The 25,503-nt window shown below is 33.5% G+C and overlaps 1 protein-coding gene across 22 annotated transcripts in view; it reads right to left on the bottom strand.

Moving 5' to 3' along the window:
- Positions 1 to 25,503, bottom strand: part of LOC117335174 (serine/arginine repetitive matrix protein 1-like) — a 68,680-nt gene that overhangs the window by 6,511 nt on the left and 36,666 nt on the right. Inside the window, exons 6-22 of one of the 22 annotated variants that reach the window (XM_033895134.1) lie at positions 24,934 to 25,145; positions 23,499 to 23,568; positions 22,836 to 22,980; positions 22,138 to 22,230; positions 21,606 to 21,623; positions 19,464 to 19,571; positions 18,109 to 18,261; positions 16,876 to 17,007; positions 16,082 to 16,171; positions 14,889 to 14,954; positions 13,522 to 13,611; positions 13,095 to 13,154; positions 9,811 to 9,876; positions 8,283 to 8,444; positions 6,710 to 6,817; positions 5,573 to 5,761; positions 3,447 to 3,641 (exon numbers count right to left, since the gene is read on the bottom strand). In XM_033895134.1, coding sequence (XP_033751025.1) covers positions 3,447 to 3,641; positions 5,573 to 5,761; positions 6,710 to 6,817; positions 8,283 to 8,444; positions 9,811 to 9,876; positions 13,095 to 13,154; positions 13,522 to 13,611; positions 14,889 to 14,954; positions 16,082 to 16,171; positions 16,876 to 17,007; positions 18,109 to 18,261; positions 19,464 to 19,571; positions 21,606 to 21,623; positions 22,138 to 22,230; positions 22,836 to 22,980; positions 23,499 to 23,568; positions 24,934 to 25,145 — 1,957 coding nt within the window. The remainder of the gene's footprint in view (positions 1 to 3,446; positions 3,642 to 5,572; positions 5,762 to 6,709; positions 6,818 to 8,282; positions 8,445 to 9,810; positions 9,877 to 13,094; positions 13,155 to 13,521; positions 13,612 to 14,888; positions 14,955 to 16,081; positions 16,172 to 16,875; positions 17,008 to 18,108; positions 18,262 to 19,463; positions 19,572 to 21,605; positions 21,624 to 22,137; positions 22,231 to 22,835; positions 22,981 to 23,498; positions 23,569 to 24,933; positions 25,146 to 25,503) is intronic. The other 21 variants (XM_033895135.1, XM_033895145.1, XM_033895139.1 and 18 more) reach the window with 21 other exon arrangements.

Below are 25,503 nucleotides of genomic sequence, written 5' to 3'. Positions count from 1 at the left end.
AGAAACCTCCATTTGTTACCATGGCAACAGACGATTTTGTAAGTGGTACCATTGTGTTTGGCTTCCCTAAATACCACTATGTACCAATTTTCACCGAAATCCTCCAACTCTTGTCAATAATTTGGCGCAAAAGAAAAAAACGGACAGACGGACAGACAGACGGACAGACAGACAACCTGATTACTATAGGGCACTGCATCTTTGATGCGGGGCCCTAATAAACAATTCTGCAATCTGCTATAACTAATGTTTCAAATTTATATAAAAGCATATCAAAAACAAGATCATTCATTGATAAGAAAATGTCAAAATTGTTTTGACTGCTAAAATCCAAATGGGTCGATTACCTGGCATTTTGAAGCCGACCCAGGATGACCTTGACCGTTGACCTTTGAACTTGTGACCTTGAACTATGAGTTTGATCATTCTGTCAGTTAACTCTTGGTTTATTTCTTGACAACTTTGCATAATCGAAAAGTGAACAGTTAAAAACAACAAAGATCCAGTATTTTCATGTTAATGTTAAAATCCAATATGGCCGCCTAACAGCCATTTTGAATTCGATTTGCATGAAATACTACACATCTGATCTAGGATGCATGAGGAATCATCAGTTCCAATTTGATACAAATCCTTCATCTACTTCAATCATTTTTGTGCAGAAGAAAAAAAACGGACAGACGGACGGACAGACAGACGGACGGACAGACAGACGGACGGACAGACGGACGGACGGTCGGACGGACGGACGGTCGGACGGACGGACGGACGGACAGACGGACGGACGGACAACCTGATTACTATAGGGCACCCGCATCTCTCGATGCGGGGCCCTAATAAGACCCCGTGCTATGTTAGTGTGTTAGGAAATAATAGATACATGCATTTAATATAAGTAACCCCGTCACGGGCCATAAGTTTTAAGCATTGCAATGTTAAATAAAGCACATACAATGTGAGAATTAATTTTTCTAATGATCAGCATCTTATATTCGTCAAGTATAGGATTAGAACACAATTGTTTATTATGTAAGCTATTTATTGTATATGTGTCAAAACTAGATTATCAAAAGTGAAATTTTCCGCAATATATACTTAATGTGTAGGATAATACCCTCTCTGGAGGTTTGGTTGAATAAAGGCTTACTAAAGCACAATCGCATGACGGAAACAAGTTATATTTGTAGTACTGTATCAACAACCATTTTCTATACCCAATTTGTACCTAATTTGGATAGAATGCCTTTCACATCACAGAAGAAGTATTTTAAGGACTGCCGCACACATACACAACATTCTATCCCCTTTATTCAGTAATGCTCTAGACCAAATTTGAACTACCTATGCACCATGGGAGTTAAAACAAGAGGCCCATGGGGCCTGTATCGCCCACCTGGTTGGATTAGACCAAATGTCAAAATAATGTTCAATTCGTTTTATTTGTAAATCTCAACAATGCTATATATGGTTATAGTGTGGGGTTCCCAACTGCTTTAAAGAAATTATGAAGTCCAGACTCTCTAAGGTCTAAAAGATCTCAAGAATTGAGAGTTTTTAGAACATGCATTAATCACTTTATGACAAGTAGTGATTTAAAGGAATTACCTCTATTTCCCCTATGGGGCCCCGCCCCTTTGGAACCTTGGGGTCAGAGCCACCATTTATGCAAAATCTGTTCCCCCTTCCCCCAAGAATGTTTCTGACTAAATTGGGTTGAAATCCATTCATAACTTTATGACTAGTAGCGATTTAAAGGAATTACCTCTATTTCCCCAATTGGGCCCCGCCCATTTGGCCCCTCGGGGTCAGAGTCACCATTGATGCAAAATCTGTTCCCCTTCCCCCAAGGATGTTTCTGATCAAATTGGGATTCAAATCCATTCATTACTTTATGACAAGTAGCGATTTAAAGGAATGACCTCTATTTCCCCTATGGGGCCCCGCCATTTTGGCCCCTCAGGGGTCAGAGTCACCATTTATGCAAAATCTGTTCCCCTTCACCCAAGGATGTTTCTGACCAAATTAGGATCAAATCCATTCATAACTTTATGACTAGTAGCGATTGAAAGGCATTACCTCTATTTCCCCTATTGAGCGCCGCCCCTTTAGCCCCTTGGAGGTCAGAGTCACCATTTATGCAAAATCGGTTCCCCTTCCCCCAAGAATGTTTCTGACTAAATTGGGTTGAAATCCATTCATAACTTTATGACAAGGAGCAATTTAAAGGAATTACCTCTATTTCCCCTATTGGGCCCCACCCCCTTGGCCCCTCGGGGGACAGAGTCACCATTTATGCAAAATCTGTTCCCCTTCACCCAAGGATGTTTCTGACCAAATTAGGATCAAATCCATTGATAACTTTATGACTAGTAGCGATTGAAAGGCATTACCTCTATTTCCCCTATTGAGCGCCGCCCCTTTAGCCCCTTGGAGGTCAGAGTCACCATTTATGCAAAATCGGTTCCCCTTCCCCCAAGAATGTTTCTGACTAAATTGGGTTGAAATCCATTCATAACTTTATGACTAGTAGCGATTTAAAGGAATTGCCTCAATTTCCCCTATTGGGCCCCGCCCCTCCGGCCCCTTGGGGGTCAGAGTCACCATTTATGCAAATTCTGATCCCCTTCCCCCAAGGATGTTTCTGACCAAATTGGGTTGAAATCCATTGATAACTTTATGACTAGTAGCGATTTAAAGGAATTACCTCAATTTCCCCTATTGGGCCCCGCCCCTCCGGCCCCTTGGGGGTCAGAGTCACCATTTATGCAAAATCTAATACCCTTCCGCCAAGGATGTTTCTGACAAAATTTGGTCAAAATCCAACAAGAACTTTTTGACTAGTAGCGATTTGAAGCAAATGTTGACGGACGACGGACGGACGGACGACGGACGCCGCGCCATGACATAAGCTCACCGGACCTTCGGTCCAGGTAAGCTAACAATTAAAGCCCAATTTCCAATTAATAGGAATCCAACCAATTCAAATAACCCATAGCTCACTAGCCTCTTAGCTGTATTTACAAACAATACTCCAGGAAAAGGAGCTTTGTCAAAACCAGCATATGGACATGTGAGTTAGGCATAATAAAAGCCCTAGTTCCGGTTTTAAACAACATATAAGTAATATATACATTGATAAGATTCCGCATAGATCACAAAACCAAATTTCATTTGCCTTTTACCTAGCTATATTACACTGACAAAACCCCGTACTTTCAAAGCATACTAGAATCGGTTATAAGAACTACCCGACTACATTTTCTCCGGGTATTGAGGTTTCCCCTTCAAACCTAAAAATGCTTCTTTCCAGGTCAAACGAAATTGATATAAGTTGTAAATCCAAACTCAAAAAATGTTTTCAAAATAAGTATTAACAGTATTGAGATATAACAATCCACACAGCTGTCACACGTATCAATGGTTTCAAGCGGAACTCTAATTCTCACCTGGCACTGTATTGACATACTGAATAGGCGTAGACAAATTGTTCCCACCGCCTACAGCTTCATTCACGTACATGCCATCCATTTGATCATTGATATAAACATCTTCATCCCTCTCTTGGTTTACGTACAGTTGACCTGAGTGTTGTGACGAGCGTATAGGTGATGATTTGGCTGGTATACAAGTTTGGGGGGTAGCTAGAGAAAAGGGTATATTAACCAATGGATCATTCATATCAGTATTTATTACATAATGTGTTTTCTTTTCCTTAACTATATGCATAAGGTATATCATGAACTATTACACGGCTAAAATGACTATTGCACGGTCATGTGCGAACTATTAAACACCTATGGCGCTTCGGAATTTGGTCATGTGCATGTGAATTATTGAACACCTATCACGATTCGGAATTTAGTCCTAACCTTTCAAGCGTCTAAGTCACTCAGATGTCAACACTGCCAGACGACAGACTACAGAAAAGTTGAGATTTCAGTGATTCTAAGTGTGTTTTAGTGACTTTTAATAAAACAAGTATATCATGGGTGTCTGTGCAATGTCCAGAATATTTGACCCTCGGTATTGGTAATCGACCGCTGTTCTATTGCACGAGGTCGAAGACCAATAGTCAGTACCTCGTGTCATATATCCTGGACTATTGCACAGATTCCCATGATATATTTGTATAATATACTGTTCCAGGTACACATAAAATGTTAGTATGGCACGGCTCTGTTTACATTTAATAAGAAAAACATACAGGAGAGGATTAAGACGGGGAAATCACAACTCATTTTAGATAATTTTGTTGGCTTCTTTTGTACGTATTTCACGTACCAACCGACTATTATTATACCCTCGATAATCAATTTAACGTGTCCAGATCTCTAATTGTTTAGATAAACATTAAAACATCTTTTTATTTAATTTCAAAAGTTCGATGATATTAACTAATTTAAGCATCATCAGTATATAGCTGTATCTATGTTATATCCAAAACTTCCCATTAAAGCATACTGGACCGAATTAGTTGTTAGTATATGCATTATGTAGGATATATACTCATATATATATGTGTGTCTTAAAACATTAAATACTATGTGATATTAAGACAATGTGCATACATATATATCACAGTGCACATTATTTAACACATTTCGCTCAATATTTATTGTTTATGTCAGTTTTTTCAAAGGCCACCTAACATTTCTTCGTTATAGAGGGATTATTTAACTAAATTTGTCGTTATGATAGAGTAGGGGCATTCTGCGCTGTATATCGAATTGAAATCTTTTAAACAGTGTTCCGACTCTGATGTGCTTTCTCAATATATTGGTGACATATTTTAAAAGATATGCACTTAACCTCATTTTCTCTTTCAAAATAGTCCAGCCCAGAGGTTAGATCCTACACCTACTTATGCCATAATAGAATACTTGACTCAGATGAAGTAAGTACAATTTTCCATCAACAATATAGAATAATAAGTACGTATTTCCACTCCTGGATTCAGGGTAAAACTGATGGCTTAAAAGATTTATATATTCATTTAACATCATCTACATATGCTTTTATGTTTTTATATGTAAATGTTCAGAAGATGAATATCCAATATCAAGTAAGGACCAATCTAAATTCGAAATGAAGACTGGCCTTATAAGTTTAAGTGAAATCATATTAAGAAGCAAATAATCTTTTGGAGAGGAAATACCAGATTACAACTATCAGATACATGTAGTAGCATTCTGGCAGTTTTTATTAGTTGTTATGAATACTATTCTTCAATTTGTCTTTTAAAACATCAAAATATTTTTACTCCTTAATAAGAGGCGTAAAATAGCATTACTGGATTATGTTTCTATGCATTTGAATGATACTGTTCTTTGACAGGCAAATTACATTTCAGGTTTTACATACTGTAAAACATGAGAGATTTTATACAATCTTTACACGCTTATTGCAACACTGAACAATTTGTTTATTGATATATTACAATGAATAAACCTTCCCCAGAAATAAAATTTTCAGTACGTATAAATTATTGAAGATTCGAAGGAGTGCTCTATTGCCAATCTGAAATGTTAGACTTAATGGCTATTTTCGGTTTGTTTCTTTGCTAGAAACTTACCGCTTTTCATTTTGGGAAACTGCATTTGGCCAAATCTCCTCGACAGTGTTCCGACGCCACCGGGATGAGATCCGTCAACCTCGGGCTCACTAGATATCACTTCCGACCTATCACTTCCGCTGTCAAAACTCACACTCTGTTTTGGGATGACTGACTTTGGCGGATGTCGTCGAATAACGGAAGGAGTCACTGACCATGGCGAAAATTTAGGTAAATAGGTACAATGGAGTAAAGGATTGAAACGGTTTTATTTCTGATAAATCTTTTGAGCATTCTTACCAATCAATACATCTCAGCCTGTTAGAAAGTCTATAATAAGATTTATATATTTATACTAATATGACAACAGCAACAGACTGGGAAAGTATTTCTTTAAAGAAAGGTGGACGACACCTGGCGTGTATAACACGTGATAGTAACATTGAAACTACATGTTGTCGATATCGTTCACTCCAATAACCTGAATGTGTTGATATGATAATATGTAAATGAAGATAGTATGTCTTTGAATATGGTCTTACTTAACATTGATGTTTAACATCAAAGTATATTTCAGAATGAGATTGAATGAGCACGAAATGAATTAGTTAAATCGTTTTTGTTTCCCCACTTCACGGTGTCAATATGCTTTTAGTTTAATAAAAATCGCTTCTTTCATAAGCCGGTTAGACGATAAAAAGTATTAACAAATAAAATGACAGAAACAAAATATAAAAAAACAAAACAAAAAAAAGCAAAACTATTATATAAAGCATAAACTCATCATAGACTAGGCTCGTCATAGCATAAACTCGTCATAGAATAAAGTCGCCATAGCTTAAAGTCGTCATAGCATAGACTCGAAAGATGAAGATGAATATTCATCAATTCAATAAGCAAAATCAAAATGCTTCCGTTCATAATGAAAATTTAAGTCGCATTATTGAAGATATCCCTTGTACATGATGAAGGGAATCTATGCGACAGATAACTGTTAACAAAAGACAAAATAAACATGCAAAGGCATGCAGGAACCAAACAAGTCATGCGCCATTCAAATGTGACCAATGATACGGTGTGAATGTTATTTTCTCTTAATTAAAGCTCCAAAGTTATCTTTTACATGCAAATATGTTTTTAAAGATAACTGTGTCTTACCTATTTCATGAAGTTTGTCTTTTGGACTGGTCAACCTGACTCCCTTAAGTAGAGGATTCAGATCTGGTACCGACTGAGATCTCATCTGTTTTTTCCTCGCATTTTGATCTGTGAACGACAAACACATATATGTTTTTGTACATCTTCTGTCCTTCCTTCTATTTACAACGTGTATAGTTGGTTGATATTTCACTTACAACCGGACATTGAGCTATAAAGTATGGTGTCTAAAAGGAAATCCATGTATAAACAAATGCGTAATTCATTTAAATATACACCGTAATACACTCTTCAAAATGTTAATGATATGAATTCACTAAAATAAATGTTACGAAAGGGAAGTAATACAAAACAAAACATTCAGTAACAATTGACAGATAAATGACTCTATATTTTGTCTTTGAAAAATGATAGAGCTGTTATTTTATAATCGAACCTTATGTCATTTTCGCTTAAACATCGAGCCATAAAAAATGTGCTATTAAATATAAGAAGCCAAAAGTGATCAAATTAAATATGAAAATGCGCAATTAATCAACAAGCCAGCTTATACAAAATATAGTTAGCAACCAAGAAACATTTCTTAGCTTGTGTTATGAACTTGACTTAACACTAGTGGTATTATTTTTAAATTGAAAAAAAATATTTCTAATGAATACAAGTACAACAGAGAATATCGACATAATAACGAAACCATAATTCAAACTCAAAATCAAGTAAACGAATGCAAAATATAGACAAAATATAGATTTGTATGGATACTTAAGAAAATGAAAATAAGACCAGGTACTTCGGAAGAGAAAGCATCGTCTAATTCGTCGACGGCACCGAATGAGAGTTAAGGTGGTTATAATACAACTTTTATTCTGGGTCAGCGTTATTTCCATTTGTTAGGTATAATCCTGCATTTTGCTTGTATAAATTTACAATTTAATTACAGAACTATGGTTAAGAGTTTAAGATAAGCTGCGACAATGAAGAATATATATATATAATAATATACATTTACAATTTCATATCAGAAATATGGTCCAGTGAATGTGTTTATTAAGACCTGTACTATTGAAGTATATATACATATCTATACACATCTCATGATGAAGATTAACCATTCACCAACCACTATGCTCAAAAAGCAGCCAGATTTATTTGAACAGCAGTGCTTTTAACATAGCTGAAAGCTAATTAATATAATCTGAAAATAAAACAAAATTCTAACAAACGACATGGTTTTCTTTTTCTTTAAAAGTGTCTGACAAGGACACTTATATATATTTATACATATGTTTGGATACATTATTTAGTCTCGAATCAAGATTTTTCCACAGGTTTAGATAACACGGGAATTTTAACTGAAACTTGATCTGTATCAGACCATTTGGAGCGATATGATAAATAATCGAATTGATAAACCACATTCCCTTCCCAAAACACCCAAAAGGCCATGCAAATAGATAATGTACTTCATATAAGAGTACGTATTGTCTAACGACGACAGCAGTGTTTCTATTATATTTGCTATACCAAGCGCTTGTGATATATCTGCAATATGTAGTATGTGTAACTTATCTACCCGGTATTCCCCAAATATTAGGAGCGGTTGGTCGACGTGCATTGGAAAACTCGTGTACTACGTCATCGTAATCTGCACTTGATAAACGCGTTTTCCTTCCTGTTACCAAAATACCATGATGTTTCTTGTCAGAGGGCTTAATGGGTTTTACCCCAGCAGATCCTGGAGAAAGAGCAATGGAAGCCTATAGTAATACTGAAATCCAACTCACTTAAAGCAGGGGTGTAGTACTGACATGTTAAGTCCAAATAATTTTATATAATCCGACCCGGAAAGCCTTAGAATCGATATGGATTTGAAAATAAAGTCAGATGATTAACAGTTAATTACATGTTTCTATAAGAACGATTAGAAATTGTGTTATAGAGTTCGATTATTATGGAAGAAATCAAATTGAATCATCCTCATAAAACAATTAAACATTATCATATATTTTTTTCTCGTAAAATACAATATTTAGATAATGAATTATGCAAACAACACCTACTGATGGTAACACGTTTGCGTCTGTATATGTTTTCGTGATTTATCATCGTAAAAAAAAAATAAAGAAAAACAAATTATGATAATATCTAGCAAGGTTTTCTCTGCAATTGCATCACGATGTCAACACCACACCAGTGTGACTCCGAAAGACATTATCTACTTCTTAATTAGCATTTTATAGGTAAGAAAGACAAAGAAACATAAACAAAGGCAGAAAAAATGGCAGAATAATGGAAAACAATTATCAATAAAACATTATAATAGATATGATAGAAGGACACCACAAAACAGTAACATTCTTAACATCAATATTACAGACGGAAAGCCATGGTGAAAACAGTATGTCACTATCAAATAACTATCTACATAGTGCTGATAAAACACTATCAAATAACTATCTACATAGTGCTGATAAAACACTATCAAATAACTATCTACATAGTGCTGATACAACACTATCAAATAACTATATACATAGGTCCGTAAAACACTATCAAACTACATAGTTCTGTAAAACACTATCAAACTACATAGTTCGTAAAACACTATCAAATAATTATCTACATAGTTTTGTAAAACACTATCAAATAACTATTTACATCGTTCTGAGAAATCATTATCAAATAATTATCTATAAAGTTCTGATATAATACTATCAAATATCTATCTACATAGTGTTGATAAAACACTATTAAATAACTATCTACATAGTGCTGATATCACTATTAAATAACTATCTACATAGTGCTGATATCACTATTAAATAACTATCTACATAGTGCTGATATCACTATTAAATAACTATCTGCATAGTGCTGATATCACTATTAAATAACTATCTACATAGTGCTGATATCACTATCAAATAACTGTCTATATAGTTCTGTAGTTCTGTAAGCCACTATTAAATAACTATCTACATAGTTCTTGGATAACACTGTTATCGCCTATATTGAATACTACTTAGACAAATGCATTAGTATTTGTTAGTAAAACACCTCCAAATGTTAGTTGTAAAGAACATCTAGATATACAAATATACCTATGATGGGAGGTGGTGGGGGAGGAGCAGGAATCCCAGCTGCTGGAACTGATGGCTCTGTTGTCTCTGTTAACATTAACATAACACATCTCAACTATGTACATATATACCCGTAAATATCTGATCAGGATAAACAAAAAATCCCAGCTAGTCCTCCTTAACTTGTACTCTACAATACTTCATATGCCCAGTCGTTCTGTATTTTAACTATTTTAAGAAATAATGACATTTCTTATTGACCGAATTTGATACTTTGAATCGTTTAACTATTTTTAGACAATACAATTTCTCTAGCTGCTTGTGTCCCTTTAATTGTCAATAGATAATTACATTTCTGTCTAACCTACGCAGTTGCGTCTCTTTAATTAGTACGAGACAATATTACTTCTCTCTGTTTGTGATTACAATTCCATGTAGTCTAGAAAAACAAAATGATAAAGTCGTGATCCGGATGTTGTTTTGAGTGTGGGTTATTTTCTATACAAATCATTGTTATGTAGACATTGTTCGTATTTACTATCTGCAGATGAATATATTTTAGCGAAAACCATATATATTAATATGTTAAAAAAGGCATAACTTAAAATGGCGAGTGTCCTGATGTTGATATTATTTTTTCCCTTTTAAACAGAATGATTCATATCGAAAATACTTTAACATCGTATGAAAATTTAAAATACGATGTTTAACTTTTTTTTAATTATTTTTATTTTCCTGGCCAGTTTTGATTGGATGAAACGATATTGACAGCTGCTTCCGACAAAAACAACTTACAAAATGACTCGACAAAAACAAAAGGATAACGAGTGCAACTGTCAAACTCCTCAGGGGAATTTTATCTTAGATACCTGACATGCAAGATCAGGTAATGCATTATACGTGAATTTTACACTGTTGTCGCACAGAAGTCGGATATAACGACATTTAAAGAAAGAAATCTGAAAATGTTATTAACCTCAGACTTCGTCCTCGGTTAATGTTTTTCCAGGTTGATATAACCAAGTATCGACCTCATCAAAATTAAAATGATTCCTTATTGCATTTATTATATGTGTTGTATTTGTACAATATCAATAAGGCTGGCAAAAGACAAAATGGTCAGATATTGCTCAAACTCTTTAAAAAGTAATTAAAACAGCATTACAATAAAAAGTCAAAACAAGCATATAACTAAGCTAGAAAAGTCACCTAAAATAAATGTACGAACGCAAATCAAAGATTACAGCACCTCTATCATGAACAATATAATATAACTACTGGAAAACAATATGAAGGAAACATGCATAGTAATAAGAAGAATGAATGAGTGTTTTATTATCTATAAATTGCTTAAAATGTTGATATACTACACAACAATTGCTTAATATTAATACATATCACCATATACATGTGTATATACATTCATATATAAATTGTGTAACATATTATTATACATATCACCATATGTATGTGTATATGCATTCAATTATAATTTTTGTAATATATTAATATATATATCACCATATACATGTGTAATATCTTAATATATATATTACCATATACATGTGTATATACATTCATTATATATTGCAATATATTAATATATATATCACCATATACATGTGTATATACATTCATTATATATTGCAATATATTAATATATATATCACCATATACATGTGTATATACATTCATTATATATTGCAATATATTAATATATATATATCACCATATACATGTGTATATACATTCATTATATATTGCAATATATTAATATATATATATCACCATATACATGTGTATATACATTCATATATATTGCAATATATTAATATTTGTTACCATATACATGTATATATACATTCATATATAAATTTTGTAATATATTATTATATATCACCATATGTATGTGTATATACATCTATATATAAATTGCGTAATATATTAGTATATATCACCATATACATGTGTATTTACGACTAGGCAGCTTGTAAGAAATTAGTCGGTGTGTAGGTCAAAATTGAATACATATCAAATCATATATGTTTTACAACTAGACTTAGTCAGTACAAATGTCAGTATATAGGTCATTATTGAAGTATGCCTATTTTTCTATTGAGCTGTCAGTAAGTGATTCATTAACCAGAATCTATTTAATTAGTTAATCGGTATGCATCTCCCCTGCCATAGTTCAATATTTGTTTCGGCCCATTTTGATTTTCATTACTGCCTTTCTTGATTTCTGAACATTCCCTTCCATAACAACACTAACATGTCCGGAACCAACTGTATGATGCTCTGTTAGTGAATCCATTATTAAATGAATCATTTACTTAATTCCTTTGTACAGTGCTACCTTAAACAGGAAGTAATATTTAAATGGATAATATTGCCATGCTGTTTTTCATAAAATGTCACCATGGATGATACAATACAGAATTTCATCTCCATTTCTCACATAAAAACTAAGCTAAACTTTGTGATGCTAACTAATAATTTTTAAGAGAAATATATTGCTACATTTTAATTTCTTTATCTCTTGCTTAAACTACATTGAAAGTCAAAAGACACACATCGAAGGAAACTGTTATCCTTTCGTGGCAAGATTTGATTAATTGTTTTCCTCAAATGCAACATAAACCATAAAGTTACACTAAAGATGCTTACTGATTAGTCGAATTCAAAACTAAACCGTGCAACATTTCCTCTGAACGATCTAAACGGAGTTTCATAAATGTAAGTCCAGAAAAGAACGTTAGACAGTAAAGGCGATAAAGGGGACACATATCTGAAGGAAAGTATTAAATCATATATGCAAAACTGACAAGGAACTGATCATTTGTATAAAGTTATTAAAAGTCAAAAAGGCCCATTGCCGCCAAAAACGCTCAGGTTGAAAAAAATGAACATCCGGTTACAACAAAATTAATATCCGGTAACAACAAAATTAATATCCGGTAACAACAAAATGAATATCCGGTGAAGAACAAAATGAATATCCAGGGAACAATGAAAGGGATATCTGGTGAACAACAAAATGAATATCCAGGGAACAATGAAAGGGATATCTGGTGAACAACAAAGTGAATATTCGTTGAACAAAACAAAAAAGGAAAGTCAATCATGTAAATAAATTATTTTGAGGTTTAAAAATCGGATAAGTCTGTGAATCTAGTATATCCCTTATCAGGTAATAGGTATAAGGAAATTGTACAGGAATGAGTTACGAGAGTACTATATACATATATATATATATACGGAGGCAGATGTTGTTAGTGGCAAGGTGGAAATACTTCGGCGGATACCATTGCGTTTCGGAGGGCTTTTTGGGGCTTTAAATGAAGGAGGTGCCTTGGTCTTTATGCCTGCAAATTTGATAAAAATATCCATTTTCATGAGCGATAACTATATAACATTGAGTAAGTAATGTGCATATCGGGTACAATGCGTAATTTAAGCAAAATTCAACTTAATATGGTGTACCAGCTGTTGAATATAAAAATGATATTAATATAATTTTGCTAAACTCTAAAGCAAATGTGCATATGAATATAGATATGAATAATGAGTGACTTCATACACAAGAAAATCCAGAGAGAAAAACAAATAACGGGTGAAGTTATTCTGAGTATCTCTTGTCATGATTTACCAGAAAATAAAACAAATGAAGATGAGATAAGCAATACAAACGTATTATACATGTATATATATGTGGCTACACGGGTTACACACCATTTCCAGAATTGTGGGGAGGGGTTGGTGCCCTATGGTGAGGCGGTGGTATTTCAGGGCTATGAACATCCATTGTTTGTCCTGATATTACTGTAAATTCAACGAATTGTGTTTTTATAGGTCAGTATCATGAAAAATAACATGTTTTATAGGTCAATACCATGAATAATAACATTTTCCTGGTCCAAGTTTTTACAGAATATCATTAATCGTAGCAAGTTTGCATAGAAATACGAAGAATTCATTTTCTGAATGTTTTTATCTGCAAACAATTTTCACCAAGTCACAAATCATTTATACAATTAACATCGAGATCGTGATATATGTATATATTATACTCTTAACCAGTGCGGGATACATTTCCGCTACATGTCAAATTCAGTATTTAATTTTCCCATTAGCAATTGAGAACGGTTAATTAACTTTATACGCAGGAAATGCGCTGATTCCGAATATATAAACATCACGTCATAATTGACAGACATTTCATTTCAATGAGGTATTTAATTTACACAAACAGCATTAAGCTAATAGCAAGAACCTTGTTCCTAAATGCATAAACAGGTATATTAAATTAAATGTTATGTTACTTAAATTGTTTCATTTTTAGTATACAACTGCCTACTTACGAAATACATATTTAATTACAACGCTCAACAAGGTTAACTGAGTGCGTTCAGAGTACATATATGACCATATTCTTCAGCAAGTTCTAGCTTCTGAATAACAGTATTAGCACAGGTTATATAAATATATATTAACCTATATAGTGGTATATTGTTAAATATTTTGGTTCGGTTGAATAAATATGTATCTTGGAACAAATTACTTGAAATAAAATACAATAGTCTGCATGTCTCTATATGTTTCTCTATGACGTCATTCGAAATATGAATATACGTTAAAACACCCAAGGCAAAAAACATGACCTCCAGAACTGTATTATGAAACCCGATTCCTTGTATACCCTTTAATCGTTTATGTTACTTATAATAAGGTTGATGATTGTTCGTGCTAAAAAACGTAATTCTTTATTTCTTTATGATAAAATATGGTCAAATTACGATCGTGGTATCTTTTCAACGAGATACATTGAATACATATTCCATTATTCCTTGCTTGAAGTGTCGAAGCATGAATGTTCATAATTCCTTCAAAACTCAAAAAATAGTGTACCTCGTGTTTTGACTTTGAATGATAAGATCCTATAATATATTTCACAATTTCTAATCAGTCAGTGGGCTTCAAATTACAATGAAAGCATTGATACTTGAATATAGTTAAATATCTTGAGAACAGTTTGGAGATTTGTTACGGACTTTACGACGGATACAGGTTGTTAGTTATCAAGCTAATATTGTAAATACCAGAAGATTTCAACGGTATTTCTTGAGTTTTTAGCACCGGTGCATCCACTGATGGCTGTATAACGTCTGTGAATGATAATATGACTTTTATGATACGAGGCATAAATGATGTCTTAGAGTAAGTAAATGATAATATGACTTTTATGATACGAGACATAAATGATGTCTTAGAGTAAGTAAATGATAATATGACTTTTATGATACTGGACATGAATAATGTCTAAGAGTATGTAAATAATAATACGACTTTTATGATACTGGACATAAATAATGTCTTAGAGTAAGTAAATGATAATATGACTTTTATGATACTGGATATGAATACTTTGTTAGCGTATGTAAATGGTAATATGACTTTTATGATAACGGATATAAAAACTGTGCTAAATGGTAATATGACTTTTATGATACTGAATATAAATACTGTGCTAGGGAATGTAAATGATAATATGACTTTTTATGATAACGGATATAAATATTGTACTAGCATATGTAAATGGTAATATGACTTTTATGATAATGGATATAAATACTATGCTAGCATATGCTCTAGTCTAACTTCGTGACAATATATATAATCTACATGAACTAGCGCTGTGTGCGTTAATATAACTAATACATTTCACGAGTGTGGTATCTGACATTTGCGTAAATTTCACTGCTGCTGTGAAATTAACCAAATTACTAACCACACAAAGTGATGTTTTACTGCAGAAACTATTAATTGTTGTTTGTTTCATTTTCATTCCAAGCAAATACCTAAAGTACTACGGATGTCCAAAATAATCTGAAAGTTATGACTTTACTATTATGATCTGTTTATAACTTTATCAAACTTTTTGATAGGTCAATTTGATATACATTAATTTTTCTCTGATCATTGGTGTTAGCTGTCAAAGTGTTATATTTTATTACGGTGAAACTTTTTTTGTTTTTTGTTTTTTTTTGTTTTTGTTTTTTGTTTTTTTTTAACTTTGATATATCGCAATGATGAAAATAATTAAATGTACTTTCACGTACGAGAATGGTTACAGTCAGCCAATAATGAGAAATAAGTGGTAGGTGGGTAGGTGGCTAATGTACAGGAATACAAAAGAAATCGGCCATGATACAAGGTGCTTAGAATATAGGGAGGGAGACCAGGGTCCAAGCATATACTATCAGGGGTTAGTAAAATATATATGGAAACACACCGGAAGGCTCCATAAGTGGGGGAGCCGGTGCCATATAACTTGGTGGCTGTATTTCAGGACTATGGGCGTCCATTGTGTGTCCAGGTGTCACTGTAATTTGATAATAGAGCGTTTAGAGGTCATTAACAAACGTACATAACAATATCAGGAATTCAACTGTATCAACCTAAACTGATTCACTTACAAACCATTAACTTACTGTCCCGCAGTTAGAACATAGGAATTCAACTGTATCAACCTAAACTGATTCACTTACAAACCATTAACTTACTGTCCCGCAGTTAGAGCATACGAATTCAACTGTATCAACCCATAACTGATTCACTTACAAACCATTAACTTACTGTCCCGCAGTTAGAACATAGGATTTCAACTGTATCAACCTAAACTGATTCACTTACAAACCATTAACTTACTGTCCCGCAGTTAGAACATACGAATTCAACTGTATCAACCACAACTGATTCACTTACAAACCATTAACTTACTGTCCCGCAATTAGAGCATACGAATTTAAATGTGCACTCTGGTCAATTATTTCGGCTTAGTAAATATTTAACAAATATCACAGACGTGTTAATGAAAATAAGAATTAAGCGGCATTCACAATGATACAAACTAACCTCATATCCTAATCATACAGATACCATTACTACCGAAAACAATGTGTCAATATCTATTCTAATGCAGTAGATGGTCCCTGGTTTTCCAGTGCGTAACTTGATGAGCTAGGGAGGCCTGCAGTGCTTGGCATTTATCAAAGTAGTAATTTATATACTACAATATTTACTTACTTTTGTCAAAACCAGGCTTGTCGTTTTCATAGCCTAAAACAGGGGTCGCTTCACAAGGTGGTGGTGGAGTTTCCTCTCTTTGTTTTGGCGGACTGGCTTTAGGATGAACATGGAAGTCTTTTTGCCATGAGGCTGTGGAAGCAAAGGATATGTCATATAAAAAATAAGTGTACTTCACTGACCACAGCCATTTATGTGAAGGCTATATGATTACCAAAATGGTAGATATACTGTTCCCGACATTCGCAAATGAAACAACAGGAATAACAAATGAATTATGTATTGATATTTTGTATATTTTTGTCAATTATGTCATTCATATTCATTTCACAAGATAATAATTGTATAAACGAATCACACATTTAAAGACGTGTAACCGAACGCATCATAAGCATGGATCTGAATGACACATTTCGAAAACATTAATTCAATCCCTGTACTTTCACAGCATATTTGCATTTTAGTGAAGAGTATCAAGGTTTGTATATATGATATTAAATATTTACTTTACTGTGACGTTTCTTAGCAAAAACCAATATCTTTTGGCGTTGAAAATTAGAGAGAATATCAGGGACCCCATCCTCCCACCTCAGTCCCTCCCACCTCCGTCCCTCCCAACTCTGTCCCCCTCATCTCCGTCTCTCCCATCTGCACCCCTCAAACCTTCGTCCCTCCCACCTCCCGCTCTCCAAACCTTCGTCGCTCACACTTTGCTTTAAGATACATCAATTATTTTTCAACTAATTCCCTCTAATGTAAAAGCACCTTGAGGTACAAAACATTTGTCTTTGCTGACACAAATATTTTCCATATAAAAAATAGAATTGTAATTGACATGACAAGTAAGTTGTTAAAATAAATATCAATACTGTGATCCACACTGTTCAACGCTAACAGTGATCTGGATCAATCCTAACAAGAAATTTGATTTTCTGACATTCACCTCAAATCAATATTTCTGAAAAACTTTGTTTAAGGTATGTATAAAGAAAGCACTTAATCATTATTCAATGATATCCTGACTTATATCAATTGATGCGTACCTCGTAGCAAAACAAAATATATCTAAATATATAATCAGATACATGACAAGCAAAAATGAAAATCTAATACACGCTAAATCGCAAAATGTTTTATTAAAGCGCTATTTAGCGTAAGTATTAGCTTGCTGTTTTCGCGACTCGAAAATTGGCGCGAAATATAAATTAAACGTATTTGTTCAGAATAACCTACCTGCTGTTTGGGAAGATTTTTTAATCCGCGTCGGGTCGGGCATACTTGCACGTACATGGGGTGGCAGTTCAGTGCGACCGCCCTTTCGCATGGGGGCGACAGTATGGCTACCAGTCATTTCATGGTGCAAGTGTCTGCTACTACGGCCAGGTTCTAAGGTGCAAATAACGTGATATATACATTCAAATATATTATTAATATCTAATCACTATTGTTAATAGAGTTAATGATTCGCTAGTCCAGAAATGTGTTAGGATAATATTATAATACTAATGCTGTTAGACAATGAATGCAACAACGACGGTATCGATGACATCCCCCCCCCCCCTGTTTTCATAAAGGCAAATCTCAACTTCTGAGGAAACTACGACATGGGTCATATCTTTCTCTAATTATATCTTACGTGTATTTAATTAAACATGTTTTATTCTATTTTCGAAAAGGGGTAAAGGAAAATAGAAAATAGAAAATTATTTTTTTTCATAACAGTCATAACTATTGTCGTGATTATAAACGTCGACAAATCGACAAAGAGTTAGCAGTTGCAGACAAGCATCGGAATGTTTCCATTCCTTAAACCCGGGGCGAACATTAACTTAAACATTGACCTTGTAAACAGTCGTAGAATATTAAAAATAACACTATCTGCGGAATAAACGAGGATCTGGTGTTCATTACGATATAATTACATACATTCTACAAATTTCTACTGTTAGCTGTCATTGTTATCATAAGCTTCATGTGGTTTAGCATTAGGGTAGTCCGAAACATTATTGTAAAAATCGAAAGAATTTAAGACTGCCATAAATGTCGTGACCAATCAGTTTAATGTGAACGTAGATGTTTACATTTTTATATTGTATATCAAAATAACAATCAGTTCTATGAAACAAGCTAATGTCTAGATATGTATTATATCATTATCATTTTTATTATTATATTATTATCCTGGGAAGTGTACAATCAAGTCATTGTAAGTGACAATATTATGTTTATAGCTGGGAAATACAAATGGTCAATTAAAGCTGAATGAAACTATATAATGTGAATAAACATCATGATAATAACCATATCAGATACTATACAGATTATACTGGAAAACACTAAAACTAGTACGATATTATTGTCTGATTTGAATGCGGTCTTGAAATCAACCATACATGTCATTTGATATACCACATCATAGATCTGATTGTGAACTACAATAGAAGTAGTTCTTCCATAATCAGAAACATACGTTATTGAATAAGCGTTATTTCAAATACATTTTACTGCAAAGTTAAGTATCTAAACATTGTAACTAGTATGTAGGTTTATGTTTGTGGCTGTGTATAAATATACAAACTAGACCAAACCTTTAGCCTGAGCTTGTTCCCCTTTAAACTTTCTCATCTCGTTTTGAAGTGTTGCACCCGTTACAGTTTTAGGTCTTGGTACCGAAACTGCGGGTTCGTAGTCGTAATCTTAAATTGAGAATACGTGAACACTCAATATGAGGTATAATACAAATTCACCTTAACACATATGCTACCTGAAGGTATCATACACCTCCTTTTCAAAAGAGTACACACATTTCCACGTGGTTGACAGGTTGATGATAAGTCTTGATTGATCGATTGTGGTAATTAGACAAATTAGCTATAGCATATGTTTATCATTAATTGGAATATTCATAGTTTTATTAATTGGGATAACGAGCACGAAATGAAACCATAACGTTGAGTGTATATTATTAAAGCGTTTTGTTTTAGTCGGAAAGACAACCGTGTTTGAATATACATTCTGTAAGGAACATATATTTATTGCATGAACATGCTCGATATCAACTCATAGTTTTAAGTAAAACTAAAACCCATACGTCTTTCTCATGTTAACATATCAGTGGACATCAATCTGGTTTATTTTTGTTTATTAATCACACAAAACTACAAAATTGATAAACATCCAAACCAGTACCCAGAAGTACCACACTAACGCACTAGATTGCTATGTCTTGTTTATATTTTGACCTGGATGTTCAGGTATATGGAAGAAGAAACCCCACCAGAGACAGTTGTGGACACAATGGTGACATCGTGTACCAGTGAGAGAAAGATGTGTCACCATACAGATAGCTAAAGATTGCTACAAAATGTATATATATTTAAATATGCCAGTAGGTCTCATAGTATATAAGAAACGCTTAATGATGTGTCCGTCATATTCTTCACGTTAAAAACCAGTGAATGACGTAAGTGCAGTCCTGTGTATTTATTCTAAAACCCACTTTAAAATATTACACTTCAAAATAATGAAATCATGTCATGTGATTTGTCTAGATTTAAAAAAAAAAGTCACCGACGGTGGGCCAACGACGAGATGCGACCGTTGGACACACAGCTTGAGTTTACCATTGGGCCAACGTTGACATACGACAGTCGCGTTTGCGCCGTTGGGCCAACAATATAGTGTTATCTGGGAATTGCGAGTCAACAAAACAAAATATTTAGCAACGACGTCCCAGGGCTTGGTGCCACTCTAAATGGTTTTAACAATGCTCAAAGAATTGTTCGTCATGCACGTGCACAGAAAATCAGCATTCATGTATAACCATGATTATAGATTACACAATTGTTTTATTAGTTTCCCGAACGTATTTTTTTTAAGACCAAAATAAAATAGATTCCATCCAAAGTGATATTAAATGCGTGAATAGATGGTATGTATATCATATATTAATAAAAAGCAGCAAAAATTTCTAATATAAACCACACCAATTCGTAAAATCATATATCTAGTAATTTGTGTCATTCACGTTACAAGATATAGAGCGTGTTATTATAAAGGATAGATATAATTCAATTTTTATCATAAATAATAGATATAATTCAATATTTATCATAAGTGATATCATAATATAATTTTATATTTATCATAAGTGATACACTCATTCATCATAAGTGATAAATATTATTTCATACTTTTCCTAAATGATAGATATTATTCGATATTTTTTCATAAATAATAGATATAAAGAAATATTTTTCATAAATGATAGAAATAAACAAAATTATATATTTATCATAAATAAAGGGTCATGACAGAATTTGATTTTTGACATTTTATGTCTATTTTCCCATTTTTAAAAACAAACAAATACTCTCTTAGGGGCTTTGTAGAAAACCTTAGTCGCCTCTAAGTCTATTCCATTAAATGTTTGTTTATTCAGATCTCATTTCATAAGGCGTTGTTTGTAAACCGTCATTTGTAGCCACACACTTCATCTGATACGTGTATCAAAAGTATTCTGTTTGGCGCTTGTTAAATATGCGGTATTTGTGTTTGAAGGCGGTGATAAGCGGTGTTATTAAATAATATCAAAGAATTAAATTGAAAGTTTGTGTTGTAGTCCTTTGAATATTCGAGGTAAATTCAATTTGTAAGCCACGCGTATATATCTTGGTATAAAACGTGATGTCCGTATAGTTTGTGTTAGGTGGATGGATTGAAATACTCACCACGACGTTTTGTGTTACCTTCAATATGTCATTACATGTATGTACTTTGTAAAAGCTTTGACACTCATAATCACGTATATACGTACGTTTTGTCGAGGGTATTTCTTATCTTTTATATCATTTTATTTTATTATTATTATTATTATTTTTAATCATTGTTATTATTATTATTTGATAAAATTGCTAAAGCAATATATTATTAATGGAAAACGTTACCAAAATTAAAAATAATGAAACAAATATGAAGTAATGAACCTTGTACTGACTTTAAAATATAATTGCTACAATAGATTCATTCATTGAATACATATGAAAACAATATAAAAGTGACAAATCTTGAAAAGATGCGTGACTAATGCTATTAATTAGCTATAAATATTTTTTTTAATCGTAAAAAACTATGTATTACAAAAAAACTACATTTTAATATATATTATATAAACATAAATGGTAATATATATCATATAAACTTAAAATAAATCATTAGTGCTCATATATACCAAGATCATGTAAAGCGTATAAATAGACTCACCTGGCGGAGGTTCCGAATTTTTCCTTTCTCGTTCTTCTCGGACCTGGTTCGTACGTGATATAGCTGAGGGATTCCGTGGAGATGGGTCCGCTACTGTAACACGCGAAAAGGAGGATGAAACAATGCCCGGATCTGATCACAAACCAAATCAGATTTAAACCAGAACAATAAGATTAAACAGAAACCAATTTATGCGTTTCAGCTTAAAGCACAACCGGCAGTGCCTATACTTCTCTGGTCTCTATAATTCATTATAATTTATTGATGTTTTTATCTATCACAGCAATATAGCCATCTAAAAGCAGTTCACAAATCATTATCCGTGGTTGTCGGCCTTTTAACAACCAGTCATAGATTTCCTCAACTCCCTTTGAAGCATACAGGCGGATCTTCAGCTAACTCCAATTATATATTTCCAAACAATCATTTTCTGCAATTATCTGTTTTTACGATTTGACAATAAGTCTAAATATAAATAAACTTAATGCTGAATGTTTAATATCCATATTGTAAAGTGTTACTGCTATATCTAAAATGATAACTCCAAGAAATATATTTCCAAACAATCATTTTCTGCAATTATCTAATTTTACATTTTTTTAACTCACAATCAGGTAAATATAATGTTGTTGCTTGATCAGGTCAGTACATCTGTATGTTTTTTAAGTAACCGAATTTTTATCGTAAGGAATGTTTACCTTTTTCAGGCAAGTACGTTGCGTATCCTGAATCTTCGAGCCCGAGAAGGATGAGATCGTTGGTGGTAAGTGATTGGGTGCGATCGGAACCATTTAACTTGATGAAAAATATCATAACGTCAGTCAGATTTGTCATATCCGCGTGCTGCAAATAAAGCATAATACAAATATTACATTTGTTCATTTTTTTCAAAATATTAATAAACTCGATAAGGTTTGAATTATTAAATCATAACGTTTCATGTGAATTAGGCAATAAACTATGTCTCTCAAAATAAGATATACATTTTAAGGAGACTAGTTTAGTTTAATAGCAATGAATATTACTATTCCTTATAACATGTATCGCAATCTAAAACTGTGGAATGTGCTGTATTACGTTTACGTCAATATGAGGAATAAAACGGAACTTTTTTACATGTAATAATTTTTACTGTTCACCGGTTGACCTTTATCAGGTCAACCTCGTGCATTTCATCTTCCGTTGGTGCCTTAAAATATATATATGTTCTAATATTGTAGTTATTTGGGATTAATGGATGTATTTGGGGCCTTTGTGATGAATGCATTTACGGAAGCATATGCAATTAAATGTTTTGTAGTGATGTAAGTTTGTTCATAAAAATGTGTTACGTTGCCTAAAATCATTCTCCCGAAACAAACCTTTGTGTCAACGTCGATTCTAAATCCAGCATACGTCCTAAGCACCTTAAAGTGATCACACACAGGTATTCTGTATAAACAAAAGAAGAGTGATCACAAACAGGTACTCTGTATAAATACATGTTCACAAACAGGTATTCTGTGTCAACACGTGATCACAAACAGGTATTCTGTATAAACACATGATCACAAACAAGTATTCGGTATAAACAAATGAAGAATGATCACAAACATGTATTCTGTATAAACACATGATCACAAACAAGTATTCTGTACAAACACATGATCACAAACAAGTATTCTGTGTCAACACATGATCACAAACAGGTATTCTGTGTCAACACATGATCCCAAACAGGTATTCTGTACAAACACATGACCACAAACAGGTATTATGTGTCAACACATGATCACAAACAGGTATTCTGTACAAACACATGATCACACACAGGTATTCTGTATAAATACATGATCACAAACAGGTATTCTGTGTCAACACATGATCACAAACAAGTATTCTGTATAAACACATGATCACAAACAGGTTTTCTGTATAAACACATGATCACAAACAGGTATTCTGTACAAACACATGACCACAAACAGGTATTCTGTATAAACACATGATCACAAACAGGTATTCTGTATAAACACATGATCACAAACAGGTATTCAGTATCAACACATGATCACAAACAGGTTTTCTGTATAAACACATGATCACAAACAGGTTTTCTGTATAAACACATGATCACAAACAGGTTTTCTGTATGAACACATGATCACAAACAGGTTTTCTGTATAAACACATGATCACAAACAGGTATTCTGTATTAATACAAGAAGAGTGATCACAAACAGGTATTCTGTATAAACAAAAGAAGAGTGATCACAAACAGAGACCTTTGAAAGCAGTACAGGTTTAAAATATCTGATAGACAAATGGGGAGTTCATGGCAAAATGATAAATACGTGGGTTAGCTGCAGTTTGTTTAACGTCCTATTAACAGCCAGGGTCATTTAAGGACGTGCCAGGTTTTGGAGGTGGAGGAAAACCGGAGTACCCGGAGAAAAACCACCGACCTACGGTCAGTACCTGGCAACTGCCCCACGTAGGTTTCGAACTCGCAACCCAGAGGTGGAGGGCTAGTGATAAAGTGTCGGGACAGCTTAACCACTGCGGCCCCAAACTGCAGAGCTTCTGGCAACTTATATGCCGTCAAAGATGAGTGACGTCACCGTCTAATATGTAATCGAATAAATAAAGACTCATTCAAATTTCACAAACCCTTCTGCTTGCAATCTGAAAGAATACAAAATAATGTAGGAAATCCATTGGTTGTTAAAATCATTTATATTTGTATATAATATTGACAATAGCTGGGATTCCAAAAAAAATAAGATTTGCATTGTGTTACTAAAAAGAGGAATTTACCTGTCCTTAATCCCAGAACAGTAGCTGATGACGTAGGTACCCTGGGACGCCGATTGAGCACTTTCCCTCATCAAAGTATTCCCATACTTCGTACCGACCTTTGTGAATATGGCCACCGCTTTCTCGCGGGAACAGTTGGAAATGAACCAGCTGGGATACACGTCATCCCCATTGGGATTGTTTGAGAATTTGTGTCTCTGAAATATTATTGTCTATCGTCTTTATCGTAAACAGAAAGAATCCGAAACAGAAATATCTTTTAAAAAAAAGATTAACGGCATAGTTGTAATGCTGTTGGTTATTCAACGAATTAATGCCTTTAAGCAGACATATACACATATGTCTCTGGTTTCAGCACGGATAACAAAATTATATCAGTTTGAATCATTTTTGGTGATAATAAGACTGCATTTGAATCAGGAATATAATTTTATTAATGTGTCATTTGAAAAGATACATTCACTAATTCAGCTTGCATTCAATCTTGACTTTGTTTCGTTTTTAACTGCATATCTGCATTTTTCATTTACCGCTACATTGACCAATCACATACTTAATTTTGACCAGTAA

This window comes from Pecten maximus, chromosome 9 (genome assembly GCF_902652985.1).
Source record: "Pecten maximus chromosome 9, xPecMax1.1, whole genome shotgun sequence".
NCBI classification, from domain to species: Eukaryota; Metazoa; Mollusca; class Bivalvia; order Pectinida; family Pectinidae; genus Pecten; species Pecten maximus.
This window is presented reverse-complemented; position numbering and strand designations above follow the sequence as displayed.